General features: G+C 42.9%; 1 protein-coding gene across 2 annotated transcripts in view; it reads left to right on the top strand.

The window, feature by feature from the left end:
- ncanb (neurocan b) overlaps window positions 1–24,086 on the top strand; it is a 204,089-nt gene that overhangs the window by 106,832 nt on the left and 73,171 nt on the right. For both annotated transcript variants that reach the window (XM_085773893.1, XM_085773892.1), the window contains 4 exons: window positions 594–721; window positions 5,744–6,037; window positions 7,067–7,933; window positions 12,539–13,690. In XM_085773893.1, coding sequence (XP_085630019.1) covers window positions 594–721; window positions 5,744–6,037; window positions 7,067–7,933; window positions 12,539–13,690 — 2,441 coding nt within the window. The remainder of the gene's footprint in view (window positions 1–593; window positions 722–5,743; window positions 6,038–7,066; window positions 7,934–12,538; window positions 13,691–24,086) is intronic.

Raw genomic sequence — 24,086 nt, 5'->3', positions numbered from 1 at the left:
ATATATATGGCTGTTTTCTCCGTCCTACAGACGTGCCAAGCCACTGAAGGAATTCCTGATTCTTTTAACCTCTCCTCCAGTCTCCACCGCCCACCCCCCCTCACTCTCTAAAGCTCAAGCATCACTGGTATTCTTACGCTGCCAAAGCATTAAACATAATTCAATACGATTTAAGTGAAATGCTTGGGTAATTATTCTGTGAAACTCACACTGAGGCCAGAGTCATTATAAGAAACAAGATACTGTATCTATTGAAGTGCCTTTTTATTGTTTCCCTGAGGTTGTGTGACATGTATGCACCTCACAGTGGCTTTTCAGTCAGTCTCGGGGATGGTGGAAGTGGTGGTGCTAATGTGTTTATTCTTTGGAAAGTATATTTGGGTAATCTCTAAGAGATATATGCTTAAACTTGCTGTATTCAAGGGAAGGGATGATAAAAGCATAGCTCAGTTTTCATCTTATTTTGTATGTATGTGAACACAGACTGATCCCCGGGGAGCCAAGTTTATCTGTGGCAGCCTTTTTCAAGGCCAGGCTATATTAATCTCCCTCTGCCTTCTTCTCTCTCCATCTCTGTCCCTGCCTTTTTGTAGGTATCCCATCCAGTCACCTCGGCCTGGTTGCTATGGTGATCGCGAGGACTCACCTGGAGTACGTAACTACGGCAATAGGTCCCCTGATGAGCTGTTTGATGTTTACTGTTTCACCAAACAGCTTGAAGGTGAGAGTCAAGAGCTTCAATCAACCGTAATTTTTGGTTCAGTCAAGCACAGACTCACTAACCTGTGGGTATGCAGCACAGTAATGTGACCAACCGCTTCTTAATACTCTGTTAAGTACAGAAAGGAAGAGGGCTGTGGGGGGTTAAAGGGGGAAGGGCTCATAGAAGTGAGAGGGAGAGATGGAAGCAATATTGAGTCCAGCTGTCATCTTTCAGCCTCCTGCAGGCAAAAGCTAAGTAGGTCAGTAGGGTTATCCCAAAACTTTACTTTTCAATTTGCAATGCCACAGGCAGAGGTGGCAGAGACCTAGGTGGACAAAATGTGTTTGACATAGATTTTATGTCTATAGCTTACATCTTACTGATCATTCAAGGGAACTGTGGTTGTCCTAGCATTAATTAATGGCAATACCTATACACAGCAGGCTTGTGTCTCTTGCTGAAGCAGTGTGCATGACTTGGTATTTGTGGTGATACTTGATGCATAAAGAGTTTGATGGGTCATGTCTTAATATACGTATAATATCTCATACATAATATAATAATATATACTATCTTATGACTTTTTATGTGGAATGTCTAGCTCCAGCCTTTTAGTAAGATATCATGTACAGTGTGAAGCTATTAAATACATATTGTTTTTAATTTCAAAACAAGTTAACTGGGATTATTTTGAGGTGGAGTTTTCAAACAACTCATGGACTGAGCCTTCATTATACAGCTAACAATAGCTGATAGAAACTGGTACAGATGGTTGCCATTTCAGCCAGAAATGAGAAGCCTGCTTTCCTATACTTCTCTCTTCTTGAAATTTAAAAAAATCCATATTTTCGACAAATTTTGAAAATTTGAAAATAAGAAGGAAAGTTTGACAGGCATAGAAATTGTAACTACAGGGACAGAGCAAATGACTCATTGAAAAAGAATCACTGTGAGCAAACAATAAAGCACCCCACCAAATCTAAATGACTTTGAACATTTCTAGGAGATTAGATTCAAACCTCCTGCCAGGCAGGGAAAATGTAAAACCGAATGTCTGCAGTCCGATCGATATGTGTACAGCTGAAGAAGTTTGTTATACAGGAATAGTCCACTGTTGAAATAACCAAGACAGAGGTGAAATGGTTATTCTTATTATTATACTAAGATATTATTATTTTTGATAATTACAGTCATTTTCCAAAATATAATGCCAGACATTCAAGTTTTTCAAACGTGACAATTCGCAAATCTTTTTTTATACAAAGCATACAAAGCAATTTGAGTGTGTTCTTTTGAATCTGATTTGATTTGAATAATAATTAACACAATATAAGAAAGAGAGAAAATGATGAATTGATTCATTGAGCTGTTATTTGGCAGACAAATCAATTGACAAAGTAATCATTGGATGCATCGATTAACTACACATTCAACTAAATTCTGCTAAAACTGAAACACTGATTATTGCCCCAGATAGTGCCATCCCCCCCATAAAGCAGCACCTAGGTCAGTTAGGTCCCTCGTACATCACTGAGCTGCTGAGACCCTATTACCCTAACCCAGGTCATCAGACCAGAAACTCTTGATGGTCCCCCGCACCCGTTTTAAAACACCAGGTGACTGCTCTTTCCAGGCCTGTGCCCCTCGCCTTTGGACCTTGGACCATCGACCTTGCGCAGTTTAGAGTCCACTGAAGGTTTTAAGAAAGAACTTAAAACCTATCTTTTTAGACAGGCTTTCAACTGATGTTGACGTTGTGGGGCCTCTGTAAAGTTTTCCTGAAATTGTGCTGTTATGTATTTTTTGTTGTGATCTCTGTACTGTATTTTATTGCATTTTACCCTTGTTGTAAAGCACTTTGTGATTTTATCTATGAAAAGTGCTATATAAATTAAACTTACTTACTTACTTACTTACAACTGTAACTTGGGTTTTCATGCTGCTATTGTAGGTGTGTGACATACAAGTGCAGTACTCATCTGCAGTCATCTACCACGTTGTTGTTCTTCTCGCTGACACAACACCAGCAGCAGTGCTCTTCAGCCACCACCGCTGTACTTCTTCTTCCAATTGTCATTTCATAAGCCCCGCCTCCATCCCAGCATTCATCTATAGATCCAGAGTTTAAAAGGGGAAAAAAATGACTATGACCTCTCTTTTAATCCATGAGTGTCAAGGTCAAAGTCTAGCTGCCAAATATCAGCACCACTTATATTCTGCAGTCACATTAGAGTCCGTCTCATATGAGTTCACAAATTGCATATTCCAGTGCACAATCACAAGCACAGCAGTTTTCTTAAACAGCATAATCAGACACACTACAGGGCTTAGTTTATCTGGGTCACTTGTTATGAGGTTATATCACTGCAGCTATGATTAAGCAAGTTTCCAGAGTCAAATAGATAATATAAACATTCTATATGTGATCGAGACACTGATTAGAAAAGCTTGCATCCACCTCTAGACTTTATATCAAGCAATTTACAATATTGCTCAGTGAAACTGATTGAAACAAGCAGCACATTATTGTCTTCAATCAAACTAAAATTATTAGCTGATGGTGTTTTGTCTCTGTTGTTCAATAAACAACAGTCTATTGTAAGAGAACTTGGTCCAAATTTTATTTTCTCCAAATACTTTTTCAGCAGGGACAGTTTAATTTAGTCAAAATCTGAAAAATCTTTTTTTAACACCCTTCCAGAAGATACTTAAAGCATCTAGCAATGATTTATTTTCAATTTATTGATCATAAAAGGTTTCACCTTTGAATCCATGCGGTGTTACTATATGCTATAACTCTATCGCTCGCATTCGACCAGCTACACTTAAAATGATGTATCATTGAGAATACTGATACATCGTCACTGACCTACCTTAACCTTTGTTAATCCCCTTGACAATTTCAACTCTAAAACTGAGTGTCGGTGTTATTGGAGTGAAAATAACTCCTTAACCATGGAGCTGCATCTGTAAAATCCAGATAGAATATAGCTGAAAAGTGAAAAGATGAACTACACGTTTACTATGACATCTAAAAGAGAAACTTCACCTCTACAATGTGGAATTGAAAGGTGCCAGACAGCGTTTCTTCTTCTACCTGCAAGAAAAAAAAAACACTCATTTGAACTACATAAGATATGCAATGAATTTACTTATTTTTGTAAGGACAAAATTTAAAACATTTGACAAACTCTACAGTAGACAAATATGTGTCACCGCTACTCCCACATAAAATAAATGGGTAAACATGACCCAGTTCAATGTCACTACTATAAACTCAAGAGTGGAGGAAAATGTACTATACATTAAGCCATCTACATGCTGCCTTGACATCCTGCTGCAATGCTGCAACTGCAATAGTTAACAGCTCCTCCCAATCAGGCATTTTCCCAAAGGTCTTAAAAACTGCAGTTATCAGGCTTCCACTAAAAAAGGGTGGCCGGATGCTTTTGTAATTAGCGACTATTATAGACCCATATTAAATCTGCCTTTTATCAGTAAAATAATTGAAAAAAGTTGCCACAATTTTTTAACTTCAAATGGTCTTTCAGGTTATTGGCCCCATGTACTGAAACTGCTCTTGTTAAGGTCCTCAATGGCATCAAGTTGACCACTGACTCTGGTGACTTGTGACTTGCATTGCTTACCACAACTACAATGAGACACAATACAACACATCTGGCTCATTGTGTCTGTGTGCACTGACCAAACTAATTATTTTAAGTACTAAAGAAGAAAGAGTGAAAGTTGCTGCTCAGCTGGATTTCTTTTCTCTGAAGCCTTACGCCCAAAGCAGAAATGTTGGTGTTGTCACTGACTCCGATTTAAACTTCAACCGCCACTTGTTTGTTTATTACAAAATTGGTTCATTATCGTCTAAAACATATATTGTAAGAATTTGGGTGTATACCTGTCAAACAAAATTCAGCAAAAACCTTTTTTGAAAAACAAACCTTTTCAGAAGATTATACTACTGTTGTCCTTCCTAAAAATTAGTATATACTGTAAATCACCTAAAGGTTGTCGGTTGAAGCACATCAATGACATTGAAACCCTCTTAGCCTCCTACAGTAGGTCATAAGGGACCATCTGTTTACTGTTCCCAGGGTTAACACAACAGGATTAAGCTGCATTTGCTTAATGTGCTACACATAAACTTTCTAAGATGTGCTCCCAACCCTTCTTTTCTCTACTTTTTAAAACACCCTAAAGTATGATGTTCACCATTGCTTTTAATTGCTGCTGATAACTGCACTTTAACTCTTCAACACACAATGTCTTTTACATATTTTTTCCTTGCCAACATGTTAGTCCTCTCATGGATCCTGTTCTGCTTTCGTTTTGTTCATATCCCCCTCACCTTCCACCTCTTCAGTTTACTACATCAATGTCTCACCAGTCCACTCCTCCAGCACATTGTCCTTATCACACACAGTTGACAGCAGATCTCATTATATAATTTGACTTGTGCTGTGCAGACAGAGGTCCTCCTCAGTTCTCTCTGTCTGTTGTTAAACCCCTATTTTTGCATCACTATTTTATCCACATCACCCCCACCTCTCTACAGCTGCTCCTTTCTTCTTCAGCTTCAGTCGCTTCTATGTACTTTTCTTGCTCTCAGATTCCTATTTGCAACTGCTTTGAATTGCCTTTATATAGTCTCTACTTTGAATTATGTGTTTTTTTTATCATTTTATGAAAAAAAGTGAATTCTTATGCATAACAAGTAAAACTCTTCTTTCATCCTCCTTCAAGTCTCCACCTATTAATGCTTTGACAAAGGATAAAGAGAAGATGACTAGAGCATTCTTTATTGCCTTTAAAATAAAGAAAGTGCAGACACATCCATACACACAACAAAAATAGCTGTAGACTAAATGTACCGACATCACTTTGTACTGCCAGAAGCTCAGCAAATCCAAAAATCTTCAATTGTAAGCCATATGAGCAAAGGTGATGTTAGACTGAGGGCTAAAGTGCCTACAGGCTATCAACCTTTCTCTGTAACATTAAAGCTCCTTGTGTTGCTTCTCCTCCCAGGCGAGGTCTTCCACTCCACAGTAGCAGAGAAGCTGAGCCTGGCCACGGCCTCCACTCACTGCCACTCCCTGGGAGCCCAGCTGGCCACCGTCGGTCAGCTCTACCTGGCCTGGCAGGCCGGTCTGGACCAGTGTGACCCCGGCTGGCTGGCAGACGGCAGCGTCCGCTATCCCATCAACGTCCCGCGGAAGAACTGCGGCAGCGACGAGCCCGGGGTGCGGACCGTCTACAACAACCCCAACCGCACGGGCTTCCCCGACACCACGGCCCTGTACGACGCCTACTGCTACCGAGGTACGGGAGGGAGGCTTCTGTGGTGAAAGACTTGATTCAGCATCATTATTGCCAATTGCCATGGCAACAACAGGGGCTACCAGGGACTAGCTCTCCGTTCTGGTTTTTAATTAGCACGTGATGTTTATGTCACACATGAAGTAGTTGCGAAGAGACTGCGTGACATTTGCATCCCCCCTGGTGGATTTGAGGGCTTGTATGTTGTGTGTAGTGAAGCTTGAGAGAGAGAGACAGAAACAGAGAGAGAGAAAAGGGAGGGTGAGGTTGAAAGGGAGAGAGATAGAAAGAGGAAGAGCGTGAATAAGCCCAACTGGGGTTTGTAGTTACTGTGTTTGACCTTGTCCTTTTATCATGTGCCAAGCGAGACAGGAATTAGTCAGTTTCATCTTCACAATGCAAAGACTTTATGTCGCACTAATCTTTCCATTGATACTGTTAATTTCATAATTTAACAAACCTATGATTTTGTGACTAGGGCTTATATTTGTTTGTCCGCCGTGAATTGATTGTAGTGGAAGACAGATTGATATTTGAAAAAGATATTTCCACAGATAGAAGAAAAGAAAGTAAGACTGACATTTTCATCTTTCACGGTGACAGCTCATAAAATTTTCAGTGAAGTGAAACAACTGCATAATCCAATCATTTTAAGTAAACAAGAACAGCATGAGAGCAGAGCAGCAGTGTATCCGTCAAAACAAACAGTCGAGAGATAAACCTCTTCATTGCAGCAATGTTGTATGGATGTTTAAAACAAATTATGTCTTTCAGATAGCTTAAAGATAAAAATGGTAACATGTTTTATTTACAAACGTAGATTTGGGTTTAGTAGGAGAAAAATGAGTTGTGTATGATACAATTGTCTTTTAAAAATGGTGGAGCATTCTCTAAAAGTAATCTTGTTTCAGCAGCTACAAAAGAGGAGAGGAAAAGCCAAATCAAGCAGTGTGTTGTGCAGCAAAGATAAAGCTGGTAAAGGGGAAAACAACACAATTGCTTTTGCTGAAATGTGGCTGTTGTGTGTTGCAGCCTACCAACCAGCTGGAGTCCAGGCTGCAGAGGCCCAGGCTTTACACCAGACCAGCGTCCACCCAGCAGCACAGGCCACCTCCTCTGAAACCCAGCAGAGTGCGGATGCCCCCAAGACCTCCACCTGGACCGGACTGGTCCACTTGGACAAGGCAGGCGTGCGCTCCATCGCCGCAGACAGCAACTCGTCTGAGATTTCTGAGGAGCACATAGTCATCCACTTGAGGCCCGAGGAAAGCTGGAAAGAAGGACAGGACGACCCTGGAAACAACCAGCCCAGTCAGGAGGAGACTGAAGGCACAAAGAGCAGCAACACTCTGGGCCTTTCTGACCTCGAGAGCCTGGAGAGTCACGGAGGTTCTGCCCACGAGGAGGAAGACGGCAGCTATTTTAGATCTGACAGCACAACGTTATCCTCCATGACTTCTTCAACTCCTCAGCAGCAGACCAGTAATAGCGTGTTGGCCGAGTTTGTGAACACTCTTATGAGACCCTTCAGGTACTGGACTGGAGATAAGGAGGGTGAAAAGACACCGAAGGGACATTCGCCGCCAAAGGAACAAGCAGGAGAGAACCAGATGCAGAGCGAAGTATCCAGCAGAAACCTGAGTGAACCCAAAGTCAGCAAAGACAAGGGCAGCATGGACAACGCCATCGTGGAGCACAGTAGTGGTCGCTTTTCCTTCAGGGCTCCTACCGGTGGACTAAAGCCTCTAGTGGAAGGTCTGTCTGAGCAGGAGAAAGAGGTGATGCCATTGATTCGATTAGTGCCTGCAGTTCCAAACACAGGGGATGTGGACACCAGCACCCGTCCAGGAGAACAAGCCTCCAGCACGTCTGCTGACAGCCCCATGTCCACTGCTCACGGTGAGAGAAACATTGATTCTGTTTGTGTATTTAGGGTTCACCTTTGATCTCTGAAACAAATAACCAAGTGCCAAATTGAAATGGAAGAAAGGATGAATTGAAAGTCTCGTTCCTAATGTGGGCGTGGTGCATTTAAATGTCACTGGTAAATACAGGATCTGTTTATGTCATGCTTTTTGAACAGTCTCTGCCTCTCCATTCCTCTTTCTCTTCTTTTCCCCTGAGTATGCTATAATATATTCCTCCGCAGGGCAATTTGAAGTATTGCTGTAAATTTAATTAAACAGTAATTGCAAACAAACAAAAGGGGCATACTAGATACAGTAGATGTAGTGGAGTGGAGACTGTTCTGCCTTCATTCTCATATTTATTGACAGAGTGCTTTGTTTACAGTACAACGCTGTCAGAAAGAGTAACAGCTAAGCTTGAATTTTAATCCGATGTGATTCTCTAAAAGGTTAGCTCACATATAAATCGTTTGTGTAGAGCAAAATCAGAAACTAATGAGAAAAGCAATACAACTTGACCAGACATGGATGGAAGTTTAAGGACTCCATGCTGAGACACGGAGAGAATCGCTCTGGGCGAGAGTGTGAGAGGGCCTGACAAATACAAGTCCATTGTTATTCTCAGTATGTTAGCGTGTGTGTGCGCTGTGTGTGTGAGTGCCGAAGAATCTGGGCTTCCTGTCAGACAAGCAGCATCGACTGCAGAGTGAATTACCCTCAGGAGTGGCGAGGTACAACACTGCTACGGGATAGAAAAGGTCACCAGGTCATCATTTTCAGCTCATGGTTTCTTGAAAGCACCTCGACACCAAACCCTAAAACCACCCCCCCTCTAGTTTATGACTTCAGGGAAGAAGGCAGAGTAAAGATCAGAGGAATGGCCTCGTGACTGGAAGGATGCCGGACCAATAACTACTGGAGCAAAGCACCCACAGGCACCTCAGAGAGATACACCGAATAGAAACAGACAAGGAGTGTTTCACAACCTTGGCTTTTCTTTTAATGGCCGCCACAAATAACACATCCTTGGCATCAGCTAAAAGGGGAGGATACAAAATGAGACTAACACTCTCCCACAGACAGCAAGAAGAATGATTCAATAAAGGGGCTCGGCTTTTCTCACCTACCAATCGTGGGCTTTATTAATATAAATACTCACTGCTGTGCTACCTGAAATCCGATGCCACCCCCCAAGGTATTAATGAAAATCCAGGCATTAGACGCTATGCATTATTCACAGCTGTATCCAATTAACGTGGAGGTTGGGCTGTCTGCCGTTCGCTCTCACCTACGTCTCTGTCTCTGCCAATTAAGCCCCGGCTCTCTGAAGGTAGGCGGTAATGATCACTGCAGCGAGGATGAGCAACACAGCAGTGGGGATGAGGAGACGGATGAAGGTGGGAAGATAGGGGGAAATGGAAAGGGGGGGGGGGGGGGGGGGGTAGGGGGGGTGCATTTCTTTCTTTCATGTTGCCTGTTGATGGAAAGCTGCCCAAATGATGTCTCCTCTTAAACTAGCATCAGTGAGGTGAATTAAAGTCTGTGATTGCACACCACGGGCTATCCTTTAATCTCAACACTACTTAGTAATTGATGGTGCCATGTTGCCTCTTTGGTTTGGGGAGATGCAAAGCTTGGCACTGCGTACAGGTCATCCAAAAAAAAGCCAAGACTTTTCACATTAAATCAAATTGCTTTATTTTGAAAACTCCAAAAATGAGAGAAGAAAGAACTTCTGTTATTTACATGTTCAGATTATATTCTCAAGCTCTTACGCAAGTGATCCACATCAAACACAAGCGTGTTGAATGAGAATAAGGTCCACATTCGAGTCCTGTTTGTGAAGAAATACACATCCACCTCAGACCCTGTCTTGTCAACTGCAGGGACCGACTTTGTGTGATAGAAGAGAGTGGAGCCCGTTCTCTGACACCAGATTCACACGGCCATGCAATAACATCCTAGTGTTTTTTTTTTTTTTTATTAGATGCCATATCTGCAGATGGGCGGAGGTGGCACTGGTACAACCTCTCTTTCTCTTCCAATCTCTCTCACTCTCTCATTGTCAGCCTCCACTCTCACAATTTAATATGGTGTCGGTCTGACCCGAGGGAGTCTCTCAGCCCGTTTACTCCGGTAAAGTGGAGTCAACACAGCAGAACCACTCACAGTGGAAGCACACAATTACCGTCTGAACGGGGTTTATTATAAGTTTGTTTGTGGGTTTTTCCACCAAAGCCTTCCACCAAACAGACTTAAAGCAGCAGAGCTGAACTTGAACCATGCTCTGAGTAGCGCTATGATATCAGCCAAACCTATGCCTAATTGTCTCATTTTATTTATTACATGGGTCATTACATAGTTGATCAAACCAGATTAATGCGTTTAATTATTCTCACTTTCATCAGTGTGTGTAGTAAAAGTATGTAATTGGCTATTTGGATTATTAATAGGACAATTACGCTAGCGTACATGGCTCGTATGGAAATGAACCTCAGGCTCATAAACCTCACTTAGGCATAAGGCAACAGCGGACCTTATGAATAATTTACATACATCTTAATACTTTATGCGTGGACATATTTGTATATGTTCTCCCTCTCTTGGTAATTTGTTGTGCTGGGTTGTGTTGCACATAAACTTCCCCGTTTTCAGTCATGTTCACTGAGCTGGGGACAGCCAAACAGAGCCGAACGACGGCAGTGATGATAGCAACACTAGCTGTGTCTCTCGGTAACTCAACTGCACTGCTGGCCTGAAAAAACACACACACACACACACACACACACACACACACACACACACACACACACACACACACACACATACACACACCATCAGTGAATCACACATGCAGACAGCATGAATTATTGATGGTGTAGACGGAGTCTGGTTTAAAGCCGTAAGCTGATAAGGTACAGTGGACCACTTCATCTAAATAAACAGGTCTAGATGGAGCTTGTTTTGGAGCAAGTCATTTGCTTATCGTGTTGAAAGTGCTCCAGCATTTTTCCACATGGCTTCTCTCACCACAGGCGAATGTATTCCAGCAGGAGGTTGTTTGGCTAAAAGAATCCACAGGGAAAGAGAAAGCAGGGACAGAGGAGTATGAAATAGCTTCAAATACATCTTTCCATCCTTCTGATGTGTGTCTGTATCTGGGCATATGTGTGTGACTGGCCTTCCACAAGCACTGGCCCCATCTCTGTCCACAAAGCCCAGTAAATCTGGTAGCCACACCAGTGGTGAGGAAAATAACCCATAATATCCAATATACAGTAAATTACAGTTAACAGCTTTTTTTAGTTCAATAAATAAATAACCAAGGAAGTTTAGCTTTAACATTTTGAAGTCTTAAAACAAGTTTTTTACAGACTTGGAAATATACTGGGATATTGAACACAGTACTATAAAGGCTGCTGCTGTAATAAGACATAGAAAGAAATGATGAAGCAGTGGGTGGAAGACGAGCACAATAGGGGACTGTAACATTACAGTACCTGCAGTAGTAATTCAGTTTCCATGTTATTTAGTGGGCAATTGCAAGATGGAGTAAGGATTGCACAGCCGCAGCAAGAAATTGTTGTTTTGTTTTGAAGGTTATTAGGATTAAGACAGCCAAGGAGTAAGAGCTGCCTGAGATACAACTTTGGGGGAAGTAAAGTCCCGTGGGCAATAAACATAGAGAAATGGGGAGCGTTGAGGTCGACAAGTGTTTTTGTTTGATCTGGGCTCATATCATTGATTCTCCTATGTGAAAAAAACAAGTGATTAAAAATCTACTCAAGTGTTCTCTAAGTTTTCTGAGGGAATAGTGTTGATATCACATGTTGGGGTTGTTACTGTACTGTAGTCTACGCCATGAAAATATATATTTTCTTCAGTTTATTACAGTGACCGACAGGCTCCGACTTGTATGTGTGTGATCTAATTACCGGTTGGACATGGATGGGCTCAGAATTTGATGATGGGGACTGTCAGTCAAATGTTGATGTTTATTTATTCAGCTCGCACTCAACAAACTGCATATGAAGCAGATTATGTAACTAGGTTTTTTAGTGTTGAGTTCTTAATGAACATAATGTAGCATAAGATTTTTTTTTTTCTTACAAACTTTAATTTTGATTGTTTCTAATTTAGTGATCAGTATTTACTGTAGTAGAGGCAGGGATAACATTTGTAGGGGCTTGAAACACTTCAGTGCTTTTCTGTTGCATGGTAAGATCCATAAACGGTGGGGACACAATCCCAGAGGATGTGGTCTAAATGTAATACAGTATGCACGGTTTGCAGGGAGTTGATTGATTTTATGATTCCAAACAGAGACTGTTTAACTGTGTGCTAAGAAGAAAAAAAGATCATACACTGTCAAAACAAATGATTAACCTATAGGGGTCAATACACACCACACCAAGGCCTATAGATAAACATACAGTTTCAGGTTTCCATAGTAACTGTGAAACTAGACTCTGTATGCATCATTGTGCTTGTGTAAACTAGGTTTAAGTTTATAATTGCTTATTCCATAACATCCACCCTCTTCCCCGATAATGGTGATGATGTTAATTAGCTTTCTCTGTCTCTTTGCTCCCTGTAGAATTCACTGCATCAAATCCTGATGACGGATCATCTCCCAGCCGACGTGTCAACACATCTGATCCTCAGGCTCCCAGAGGAGGACCGGCCTTCGCGCCGGCCCCCAGCAGCCAGTTTCAGTGGGCCATCAAGTCTATGCGTGGCTCTAAACTAGGTCTCTCTGGAAACATGGCCTACGTGGGCAAAGGTCCCACCTGGGCGCCCATGGAAGCCAAAGCAGGGCCCCTCGAGGTGATGACGCTGCCTACTTCCCTCCGACAGGACAGTCCGGAAAACTATTCAGGCGAGGGGAAAGAGCAGGACGGAGAGGATGCTACCAGAGCTCCATCGGTGACTACGTCCGCGCCAGGGGAGGAGAAGGGGATGGAGGGAAGTGGAGAGGGGAGCAACTTCCCAGGCGGGTTTGGGAAAGTCAACAACTGGGACAACAGCGGTGTCAAACTTAGTCCTGACGCAGAGTCTTCTCCACTCAGTGGGTTTGTGACTGTGTCCGGGCACACCACTCTGTCCCAGTGGCAGCTAGTGAAGCAGCCCACCCCCCCACCTCCAGACACAGCAGAGGAGGCCCGGGGGGAGATCCTCTACGTCCACCGGCCTGTTGACAACCTCTCCTCCGTCTCTGCTCACCGAGGAGAGGGAAGTTCAAAGCTAGGGTTGACTCCCGTTGTTCAGGAGGAGGAGGAGGAGGGGGAGGTGGTGACGTCCACCGCCGAAGCCTTGATGAAAGCACTGACAACCTCTGAGGTGACCACGCCGGTGCTTCTGACCACTACGGATGCACAGAGGACAGATCCCATGACCAGCACGGAAAATTCCTCCACAGAGGAGCCGTCTATTTCCATCTCATGGGTTCAGGAGGAGAAGGAAAGAACAAGAAGCCCCAACCTGCAGGAGGATGCAGCCACTCCAGCAGCCATCACAGGACTCCTTCAGTTGACCACCCTCGCCTCCGACTCCAGAGTTGGCGCCACGCAGATGGAATCCAGGTCTGCAGTGTCTGAGTCCTTTGTGGTGGGAAGCCGGTGGACACCTTTCAAAGGCGCGAGCAAAAAACCAGAGGACCAGAAAGACAAGGAGACGACGGACAGCAAAGACACAAAGAACTCTTTCGCCGCTCTCGTACCCAGCTGGGCTTTTGATCTCATCCCATCAGGTAAGCTCCCCGGTGTTCCTGATGAATGAACTCACTGCCATTATTATCTACATGATAATGACTGATTAAATCATTATCAGCGATTTATTTAATTATGTATGCAGCTCAGTGAGTGCCAGAAACATCATTCATATCTTCTGCATCCCAAGGTGACGTATAGTACAGTGACAGCAGTGTGTTAAAACTGCTGCATGCCCTCCACCTGAGTTCACGGCCTCTGCTTTCCAACTCAGATACATATGCAGCTATTTCCTCACTCTGTCTGTCTCTTGTCGTTTCATTCTACAGCTCCCCTCCCTCTGTTAGTCTGACACACATCATGCATTCTTAATTTAGACTTGTTCCTTCTCTCTGCCTTCACATCCACTTTCTCTCTCCATCCCTTCCTCCCCCGTTGACGAGACACAGTGCACCGAGGTGAGACCAGCTAGGTCTTAGTGAAGTAATTAGTGGGTCAGAGTGAGTGCAATTAGGTGAACTGGGGAGAGGCAGAGATCCTAGTCCCCAACAAATCAATGTAGACACAAACTACAAGATAGGACTTGTAATTGACTGCAGCCTGTTCTCCGTTCTCATTCTCTAGTTTGTTCATGTTCGCTTGTGTTCAGCTCAACTTTCTTCTCTAGCTCTCTGTCCCCTGAACTTATTGTTCACAGTAATATCATTGTCTGTGCTGTTTGTGTCCACACGCTCCCACTGATTCTTGTTGTGGACTTGCTACTGCGGCAGAAAACCACAACATAAATGAACACAACAAAAGCTGTAATCATCGGGCCAATTATCTTTTGGATTAGTTATCCAAAATGTGTCTGTAATGTTTAATGTGTCTGTCTAGGAGGACGGCAGTTTTTATTCTGCTTAACTAATACCACTCATTCATGCTCAGCCCAGTGTATCTGGTATTTTATGCCACAGGTCATTAGTCATTCTGCTCAGCAAAGTGCAGCCGTAAAACTTTTCTTCATGAGTCATCACATGTCCAGGTCAGAGCTGGAGGAATTCAGTAGTTGCATTTACATAAAGCCTTTCATGTCCCTAATGATCATGATATCAACCTTTCTTGGGGTTACATTTGTCTAAAGTTAACACCTCAGTCAGAGCCTCCACTCTGTTCTGTCTAATGAAGTGGTGAAAACCCATTGCAATACATTTTACACATTAGTATATGTCATGGTAACACTTCACTTGAAAGATTGACATAACACTGTCATAACCATGACATAACAGCTGTCATAAACATCAATGAATACTTATGACAGCTGTCGTTAAATGTCATTCGGTAAGTTATGTCACTTTTGATGCAAAGTTGACATTGTTTGAGATGTCCTTGTTATGAGAACTTGACATAAAGACAATTTAAACTGTCATAGCAGACCTAATTGCCAAACTTTAAAAATTATGTCAAGTTCTCATAACAAGGACATCTCAAATAATGTCAACTTTGCATCAAAAGTGACATAACTTACTATTTATATTTTTATGTCTTATGAATACCTATTCAAGTAAAGTGTTACCTGTCATACTGTATATTTCCTTCCATTTTCTATGTAGTAGTGACCATTTCATTCTCGTATAATAGCACCTGAAGAGGAACAGTTGGTCGATACATTGTGCATAAAAATGAAGAAATCTTTTGTGACTACCAGTAAGTGTGTGGGCATACCCTCTCCTTTTTCTTTGCAATGACTTTCATTTATTTCTTCCATTAACTGTGATTTCAATATAAAACCCAGTTCAAAGGGTCTTGTTTACTTCAGGTGGAGCATTCAGTACATTTCACATTTTGTGAAAAGCTTACTGTAGAGGATGACCAGGAACCTTCACCCAGTCATTTTGCTTATTGAACATAATGATGCTTGAGATTGACTAAAAGATTGCTTAGGTTATATAATATCAGCTCAAACATGTTTGTTTATTACATTATATGGAAATTCAAAGATTCAAACAGCCAGTACAAGGGCACTTTTTTGTCTCCACTATTTCTGATCCGGTGACATTTGAATGCAGTGAGTGGGCCCTGCTCTTGTTAAGCGATTAGAAGGACGAGACCCCTCCTTCTGTGTGACCTTTTGTAGTTGTCAGTTATAGTACAGAGGAAATTACAGCAATGGTCGTCTGCCCATTACAGCGCAGAGATAGAGACAGAGAGAAGAGAAAGGGCAGGAGGATGGACAGGGGAGGAAGAATAGGAGGAGTGGGGTAGAGGGGGAGAGGTGAGAGTGTCCTCCACAACGCTGTGGGTAGGAGTACATAAACCTCTTTAATCAATGATCAGAGACTACACTAACACAGTCCCACGGGCCTCAGAGAACACATCGCCCTTCCTCATCTTTTTTTGCTTCTTCCGTCTTTCCCTCCCTTCCTCTTCTTTACTTCCCTCCACTTCCCTCCAATCTTCATTCATTGTGTGTTATCAGAACAGTCTCAGCCCCCCTGCGTCCTATTTGGCCATATATCAGAGTGATAAGACACTCGTATATAATGCCACATCCAGCTTTTCCAATTCCCCATTGCTCTGGCCTCCAGCTAAACCCACACAGATGGGTGGACATACACACATACACACACACATAAAAAATAAATATATATGAAGAAACAACACGCCAATCTTGCTCAGGAGTAAACCCAGATAATCCATCCCACATGTCGCATCATCATCACACACACACAGAATATGTCTTAATCCTCTACTGTGAACACTTAAAAAAAAAAAAAAAAAGTAAACACATTTTACTCTATTTCTTTTTTAATTACTCATATCTTCATTTCCATATTGTATAATCCCAGAGACTGCATTTATGGAAGTTTGTAACACTGCAAAGAAGTTACAAAAGTGGCTGTCGGCCCTGTGAATCCTTAACAAGGGTGGAAATTTACCAAATGGCTCAGAGTGCTGGCACACAGCCGTTTTCGAGTGCAGAAGCAAGGTGGGTGGATACAGTGATGTCGGCTGTCTGTCCAGCCTTTAAATTACCAATACAAGTCTGATACCCTGGCAAAGAGAGCGCAGGATAGCTCTGAGTTATAGCCATCTTCACTAAGGCCTTGTCCTGGGCTCAAGATGGATCAGACCTCTGGCAACATCAATAACACAGCAGCCGGCCCTCAACCAAATTAGAGTGTTAAATTTGGAGGAGAAGAGCCAGTAGATTGAAGTGTGTGTATGGATGTGTGTGTGTGTGTGTGTGTGTGTGTGTGTGCGGTTGGGGGGTGGAGGGTGAGAGAGGGAGATAAATGGAGACAGGGACAGGCTGGGGTGGCATATTATCAGTATGAGTCTGTGGATAGATGTTCAGTTTGTCTGCTGGCTGCTGGAGTCCTGGGATAGGCTGTCTGGAGCAGCGAGAGGGCACATTCTCAATTCTGCATATAGAAGTCTATTGATTTTCCTGCCTCTCCCTCCCTGTGTCTCCCATTTTTTTCCCTCTATGCTTCTTTCTCTCTCCCTCCTCTGTCTCTGCCTTACTGGCTTTTTTTTTTCTCCATCTCCCTCACTCACCGTCTCCCTGACTTTATGTCTTTTATTACTCCTCTGGCCATTGTTATGAGTCTCCCTGGCATAATGTTTTGATAGCCTCTTGAACTCCAATGTGGTACAACACAAGGCAGTCAATTGTCATCTAACCGTATCTGTCCCCCGTATGATCTTCAGCCTCAGCGCGGCCTTTAAAAAAAAAAGTCACCCCCCTTTAAATCTATCCACTGCCTAATCTGTCATCCTCCTATCTGCTTCTTCTCCAAGTTTCTCTTCGTCTTTCTTTTCATGGTGTAATTCCACCATTTTTCCATATCAAACACTGCTGCTGAATCTAATCCTGTGCTATTGGCTGCTGCTTATTAAATGAATGGGATTTCTTAAAGAAAAGCCTTCGGGGACACTGGGCTCCACCGCGGTGTGGGTTGAAACGGCGTTACACACCGCTCTGTGCTGACTGAGCACAGGCTCTTTGTATCCTGTTAACCAGGGAACAACGAAGCAACCGCGGTGTTGAAAATGAGCTTAAGTAGACTGTGGTGGTGAGGAATGACACCGAGCCTTTTGTCTACATCACTGACTGTTGATAATGATGATGCATAGCACTGCAGATTAAAATCCAGAGTTTGCTTTCAGTCAAACTTTCCAAAAACACCTATTCTTACCAGCATGTGTGTAATTTAACCCTGTTCATGGGAGACGTCTGTTCACACTCAAGACACCAATGGCTTTGGAAAGGATCAATAACTAGGAGGGAGGTGAATACAGACCAAGGCCACACAATCAGTTTGTGATGGCTTCCAAGATGCAAGAATGGCCGAGTCGACTTAAACTCCACATTCTCTCCTGTAAAACTGTGTGGAGTGCCTGTAACAGTAGCAGAGATAACACTCATGGTAATACAGTTGGAGTGACTCTGTTAAATGAGGATGATGGGTGAAGCTAGATAACTAAGCTATAGGCTGGAAGCTAAACTAACTACTGTAGGCAGCGACAAAAGCTGACATCTTTAAGTCACAGTTTAACAATACTTAAAGCATCTGTAATCCGCAAAATGTGATGCGTTTCTAAGTGACATGTTTTTTAGGGGAAAGGGATTTAAAATCAAATCCTTGAAATCTGCATGACTCATGGGGGTAGTGGGAGTGGTATCACCAAAGTCTGCAGGGCTGTTTACCTCCATTGAAGTATTTAAATAAGCTAAAAGTTTTGCCAGTTAAATATTTATCAAACGAGTGTTTATTGATATACATTTTTCACACTGGTAAATAGAAATCAGACCATTTTTTGATATTACAAATACGACTAAATGTTTTTGAATTTCCACAGTAATAGAACATGGAATATGCACTATGTCTTTAACTCTAAGACTATTTAGTAAATGGAAGGTAGCAAAAATAATGTGATTGAGACCTCACCGCACACAGAGAGCACAGAAGAGAGGAGTGAAGAGATTAAAACTGAACGTTGAAGAGGGAGAGAGCTCAGACGGACATTATCAATCTCTCGGAAGTCAAGATGAGTCACACATCAATGCCACATTTGATGTTGAATTTCTTCTCTCGGCAGTTTTCAGTCTTCAAGAAGTGTTGTTTACACGTGTGTACGCGCAGCAGCTCATGATACGCTCCTCTCAATGGACCCAGTCAAGTGGTGAGCCAGGAAAGGTCATTAAACATTGTGGACAGAAATGATATGAAGGTAAAAGGTTTGCCGCAATATTTTTTTAACTGTTAAATTAAAACAGGGATGTTGTGTGCAGCAGGCAGTATAGAGAGCTCAAATAAAATCTCTTCTTATCTCTGTTCAGTGACATTTTGGGGATTGAAAAGTTCATTTCTACATGTAACAGTCAATGAAACAAACAGTAATGTTTGTAAAGCTAATGCACCATCAAAATTCTGCAATGAGCCTGAAAAACACAGAAAAGCTGTCCTAAACAGACATTTTTATAGCATCATAAAAATGCTTTATTATCTTTGCTGCCATAACAAAAGCTGGTGATTATTCAGCCTCCAGGAGCCCCATCACAGGCAGCTGTATTTTATTCTTTCTAGATTGTATGACCCAGAGCTCCCATTATGGCAGATGAATGACTGACTCTTTTTGACTGTTACTGCTGATCTGCAGCCGAATTGAAAAAACAAGTTTTGTTGTTGTTGTTGTTGTTGTTTTTATGAATATTTTTTCCTCTCACAGCCCTCTAAAGATCAGTTGGGAGGCCGACCAAAGCGCCGCGTTAACTTCACTAGCACAGTAACAATGGATGCTCTGCTCTGGTTTTCTCTCTCCCTGGGCTCAACGTGTGCTTTTTAATCATGGCTCTGCTTTATTACTGCACTGCTCTATGCTCACACATTCATAAAGCATTGTTGTGAGGGCATTTGTGGTTTGTCTTCCTCTTCCCATTCAGCGTTTCATACAGTACCTTTGCATTTTTGGATCGGAGGTTTACACTATTCAGTGCTATTCCCACATCAGCCAAAGATAATGAAGATTCGTTCCTCTCGGCTATTGATAAGACGCAGTCAACCCAACTGACTCGATTAGGAATGAAACTAGTAAAAGTAAAACATTTAACCAGATGGCAGATGAAACCATCAACTGCTTGTTGGAGCATTCAGGCGTTGTCATCCCATTTTATTGTAGTCATTTCCATTTAGCCGCCTCTGTAAACCAGATAAGAGAAGACCTCTGCTGAGCCATATGTCACCCCATTAAAAACACAGACAGTGATTCACAGAGAAGGGTTGTGTTTTTTTTCTTTCTTCCCTGATGCATTCCTATCTGTGAGTTTTTATTGTCAGATACAGCTTTAGGGCCCCCGAGGGAGCGTAGAGTTTCATAAAGCAACCAACAACATCACCTCTGTGTGCCACCAATTGGGAAATGATGGGTGGGATGGATTGAGACAGAGATCTTGGCAGGGTGCTGTCAGAGGGAATATAATCCCCTGTGAGGAGTCATTGTGTGGCTGTGCGAAGCAGGAAAGACTCACCTGGACGGGTTATACTGGGGACTGTTACAGTGGAGCATTCAGGTATTATCAGATTAAATGTCAGGAATCTGCTTCCTTTTGCTGAAAGGATATTTCACTTTTCTATCCGAGCCGAGCAAGTCTGTCCTCTTAGAGGGCAAAGAAGGCAGGTAAAACTAACAGTCAGATCAGCTTCCTTCTGCCTTTATTACCTCTAAACAAATATAATGTGGATATGTATTTATGAGGATGTGAAACTGCTTGCCAGACACAGTGGAAATAGGGGGTCTATTATGTTTGCAGCACACCCAACAAGATTTTGAATAGCAGCGTCCCTGAGATGCTGCTCTCACATTCTCATTCTGCATTTGCGGTCACACACATATCCATCAGCAACTTAGCCAGTCAGACATGCAGCCGCACGCTGACGAAAATGGAGCCGCCTGCCATCAAGGTTAACAGTGAAATGTACGATTTCAAATTGAGGTATTTTCTAGCTACAGAGGAGTGGCAGTGGAGAGGATGAGTGCACCCAGCTGGGGTTTTTCAGCTGCCAGATTGTCTGACTGACTTGACTCACTCGTGCCGGCGTGGAAGGAAGGCGCAGAGGAGGCAGCGGCAGTGGCGAGGGGTGTTTGGCTCCCGGCGTCAGTCACAACGCATCATGCAGCAGCCAGCCCACAGCGGGGGGAGGGGTGGAGGGGTGGAGGGGGCTCTTCATGTAGGGCATGTCAAACACACCCATAGATCGGTCCCAGCAGGGAGGAGACGCAGGCAGGAAGCAAAATGAGGAGTCTGAAGGAAAGGAGGGAACATGTGAGGGTACAGGTGGTGGTTGTGACGGTGTAAATTACAGAATGTGGTGAGTTATGAAGAGAGAGGGTATTTTTGCAAATTATATTACTTAGAGGAGTTTTGCTTCTCTGCAGACTTTCAACCATAGACTGTAAAAAGAATGGACGTAGCATCCGTGACGTCACCCATTGGTTTTGGGGAGTCGTTTTTGTGACTCAAATATGGCGGCCTGAACAGCGCCATGTTGGATTGGCCGGCCGAGAACCCGCCCACTGGCCTCCAAGCAGCCTGTCTCCGCTCCGGACCTGTCACTCAACGTTTCCGCGCCCTAATTGGCCAGAGTTTTAACCTAATAACAGTAAAACGGTAGAGTTAAAAAAAAATTCACCCCCCTCAGAGTGTGTGCGGAGGTAGAAACTATCGATTGAGACCAAAAAACGTTCTGACACCAGGCTTTTAACATGTTTATTGAGGATGTAAAGTTGGCGATTTTAACATGGGGGTCTATGGAGAATGCTGCTTACTGACACCAGCCCCCAGAGGAAGCCGAGGGGATTGCAGTTTTTTGAACGCGGAAGTGAGCTTCACTTCTCAGACCGACAACTGCCCCCTTGCTTTCAACTGAACTGGCGGGGTCGCAGTGAGGTCATTGAAGTCGGCTAGTTGTTGAGTTTTAACCAGGTCTCCAGTCGACAGCTTGTTTCTCCTTATAGCGCTGCTCTGCTGTCAGAACAACTTCCTGATAGGAACCACAGCGGAATATGAACATGCAAGCGAGGGAGTATGAGATGCTCCATCTCTGACTGTGTGTGTCTGTGTTTGTTTGTGTGTGCTGCTTTTTCCTCTCTGGTTTCGAGCTCTTTTGTGCTGGCATATTAACAACAAACTGTGTGAGCAAGGGAGCAAGGTCAGCGAGGCCATGTCGAGGCATACTTGTTGTTTCTGTTTGTATTGGCTCAGCACAATATGTGCCAGGGGTTTAGGAGAAGTAGAATATAAATAGGAGGGTTTGGTGATTAATCATTGTCTTCTCAGCCGGTCACATTATTGGTCTCATCCCTTTTAAGCAGCTGTGCCAATCACAGCGGGACATGCTGAAACTGGCTCACCAAATGGAGACAAGAGAAGAGTGAAAATCAGCCTCTGCAGGCAGGAGAATAGTGTCGCTGTCAGCCTCAGACTGACAAGATACAAATATCCAGCGCTACAAATGTGTTGTGAAAGGCAGGTGGTGTACCTTTGTAAGCTGAATATAAATATCTGCAGGGATATTGAAAGTCTGGTCTGGTTTTGCATTGTGCATTGTGATGCATAACGTTATGATGAAACACAGTGATCCACACAATAGCTGTTCAGTTCAGGTATTACTTGATTCCCAGGTCATTCCTGTCAGATTTCACCAAAATAATTACATTTGAAAGATCAGGTGGAGGAGATGCTCTTTCTTTGAGCCGTGTGATTTAGCTCTAATAGCTCTAAAAGTTTTTTTAGCACCTTTTATGTTACCAACTTACCTAGACATACAGACTATACAAAAACCCAAACCATAATGGATGCAGAAAAATAGTCCCATGTCCAGATTTTCACTAGATATGAACTCAGGTAACCACTATTGATGATAATAATAATGATGATGGTGATGATGATGATGGTGATGATGTGCATTTTTGACATTGATTTGACATCGATTGTAAGTCTGTAAAGTGGCTAGAGAATATCTAAAGCAGTAGTAAGTGATCCGGTTGTTTTGGCTAACTTTTTTTAGTTAGCAGTAGGGATGTGCATGGATACCCGAGTACCCGGGTACCCGAGTAGGCAATCTGCTACTCGGTTATGAATTTATTATCCGGTTAACCTAGGATTAAAAAAACGGCACGTTAGAGGGCAGTCTAGTGTCGGATCAAACTACATTATCATGCCATGGTTCGGCTTTTTGTAGTGTTAAACAGTTTCGGATCAAGCAACGTGATTTTCTGCTGTGTAAAAGCGTTTTTGGATCGAGCCTCGGACTTTCAAACCTTTTACAATAATCTGTGGTGGTTCCCTCGGCGTAAACCGTCGGGAGGGAGACGACAGGTGTCATCAAGTCTGTTAGAAAATCTGCTTTCAGTTTACAAACATTCTGAAACCTTCCCAGTTATTTCCTGAAACGATGCGAGGCAGAGAGGACCGAAGGCACCAAAATGTAGTGTGGACTAATAAATAAGCACCGCTAATGATTTAAAAAAAGAAAAAAAAAGTTTTCTCCTCCAAAGCAGCCGCGGCATAAATGTGCTGCGCTCAGAGCGCATGCAGCGCATTTATTCCCCGGCATAAAGATGCACACATCTGCCCCATATGTGCATCTTAAACTCCAGTCTCTACTCTTATTATCCACCTGATACTTTGTCTGACCACGCTGTGTGTCAGTAATGTGGACTGTCTGACGGACAGAGTGCATTTATGCACCGGCTGCGCTCTGTCCGTCAGACATGACGTCATTTTATTTTTTATTACAGTATTCGGTTACCCGGGTACGACAAGGTTAGGATACTCGGTTAGAAAATTATTCAAAATGCCCATCCCTAGTTAGCAGTCTGTCCCCGCCCTCGTCATGGATCTATTGGTCCTCGTCCCTACGTCACCACATTCACGCGCATCCCTTGGCTGCACACACAGAGAGGACCGCCCCTTTATGCCGTTCTCTCTCCTCATTGGATAAAGGTTGTAAGATACAAGGAAAGTTTTCTCCTCGGCTCAGAGCAGAGCAGAGTGACTGACAGACCCGTGTTTCAGACCAAACACTCTATGTAAGTGATTGCTGTCAGAAGATAGAACTATTTAAGACTTATATTAATACAAAGATTCTGCTTACTTCTGCTTTAATCCAAGTGTTAAATCATTACTCAGGATTATTACATGATGCTGCACATTCACCCGTGTTGTGTAAGCTGGTGAATGGAACAATGGTGAAGTCCTTACAAGTCTTTCAACTTGTACAATTGTGTTGGGTTTTCTTTTTTTTTCCTTACCCACAGAAATTGTGTTGCCACAAGGGCAGTAGACATTTGGTTGTCATGGTTACAATTATGAAGGACAAACAAAAGGATAAAAGAAACAACATAAACTGCCACTTTCACATGGGAATCACACACCATGCTCCTGTGTTC

Source organism: Trachurus japonicus, chromosome 4 (assembly GCF_045865225.1).
Source record: "Trachurus japonicus isolate A0001 chromosome 4, Traja_1.0".
NCBI classification, from domain to species: Eukaryota; Metazoa; Chordata; class Actinopteri; order Carangiformes; family Carangidae; genus Trachurus; species Trachurus japonicus.
The sequence above is the reverse complement of the archived record's forward strand: the minus strand, read 5'-3'. Positions and strand labels throughout refer to the sequence as shown.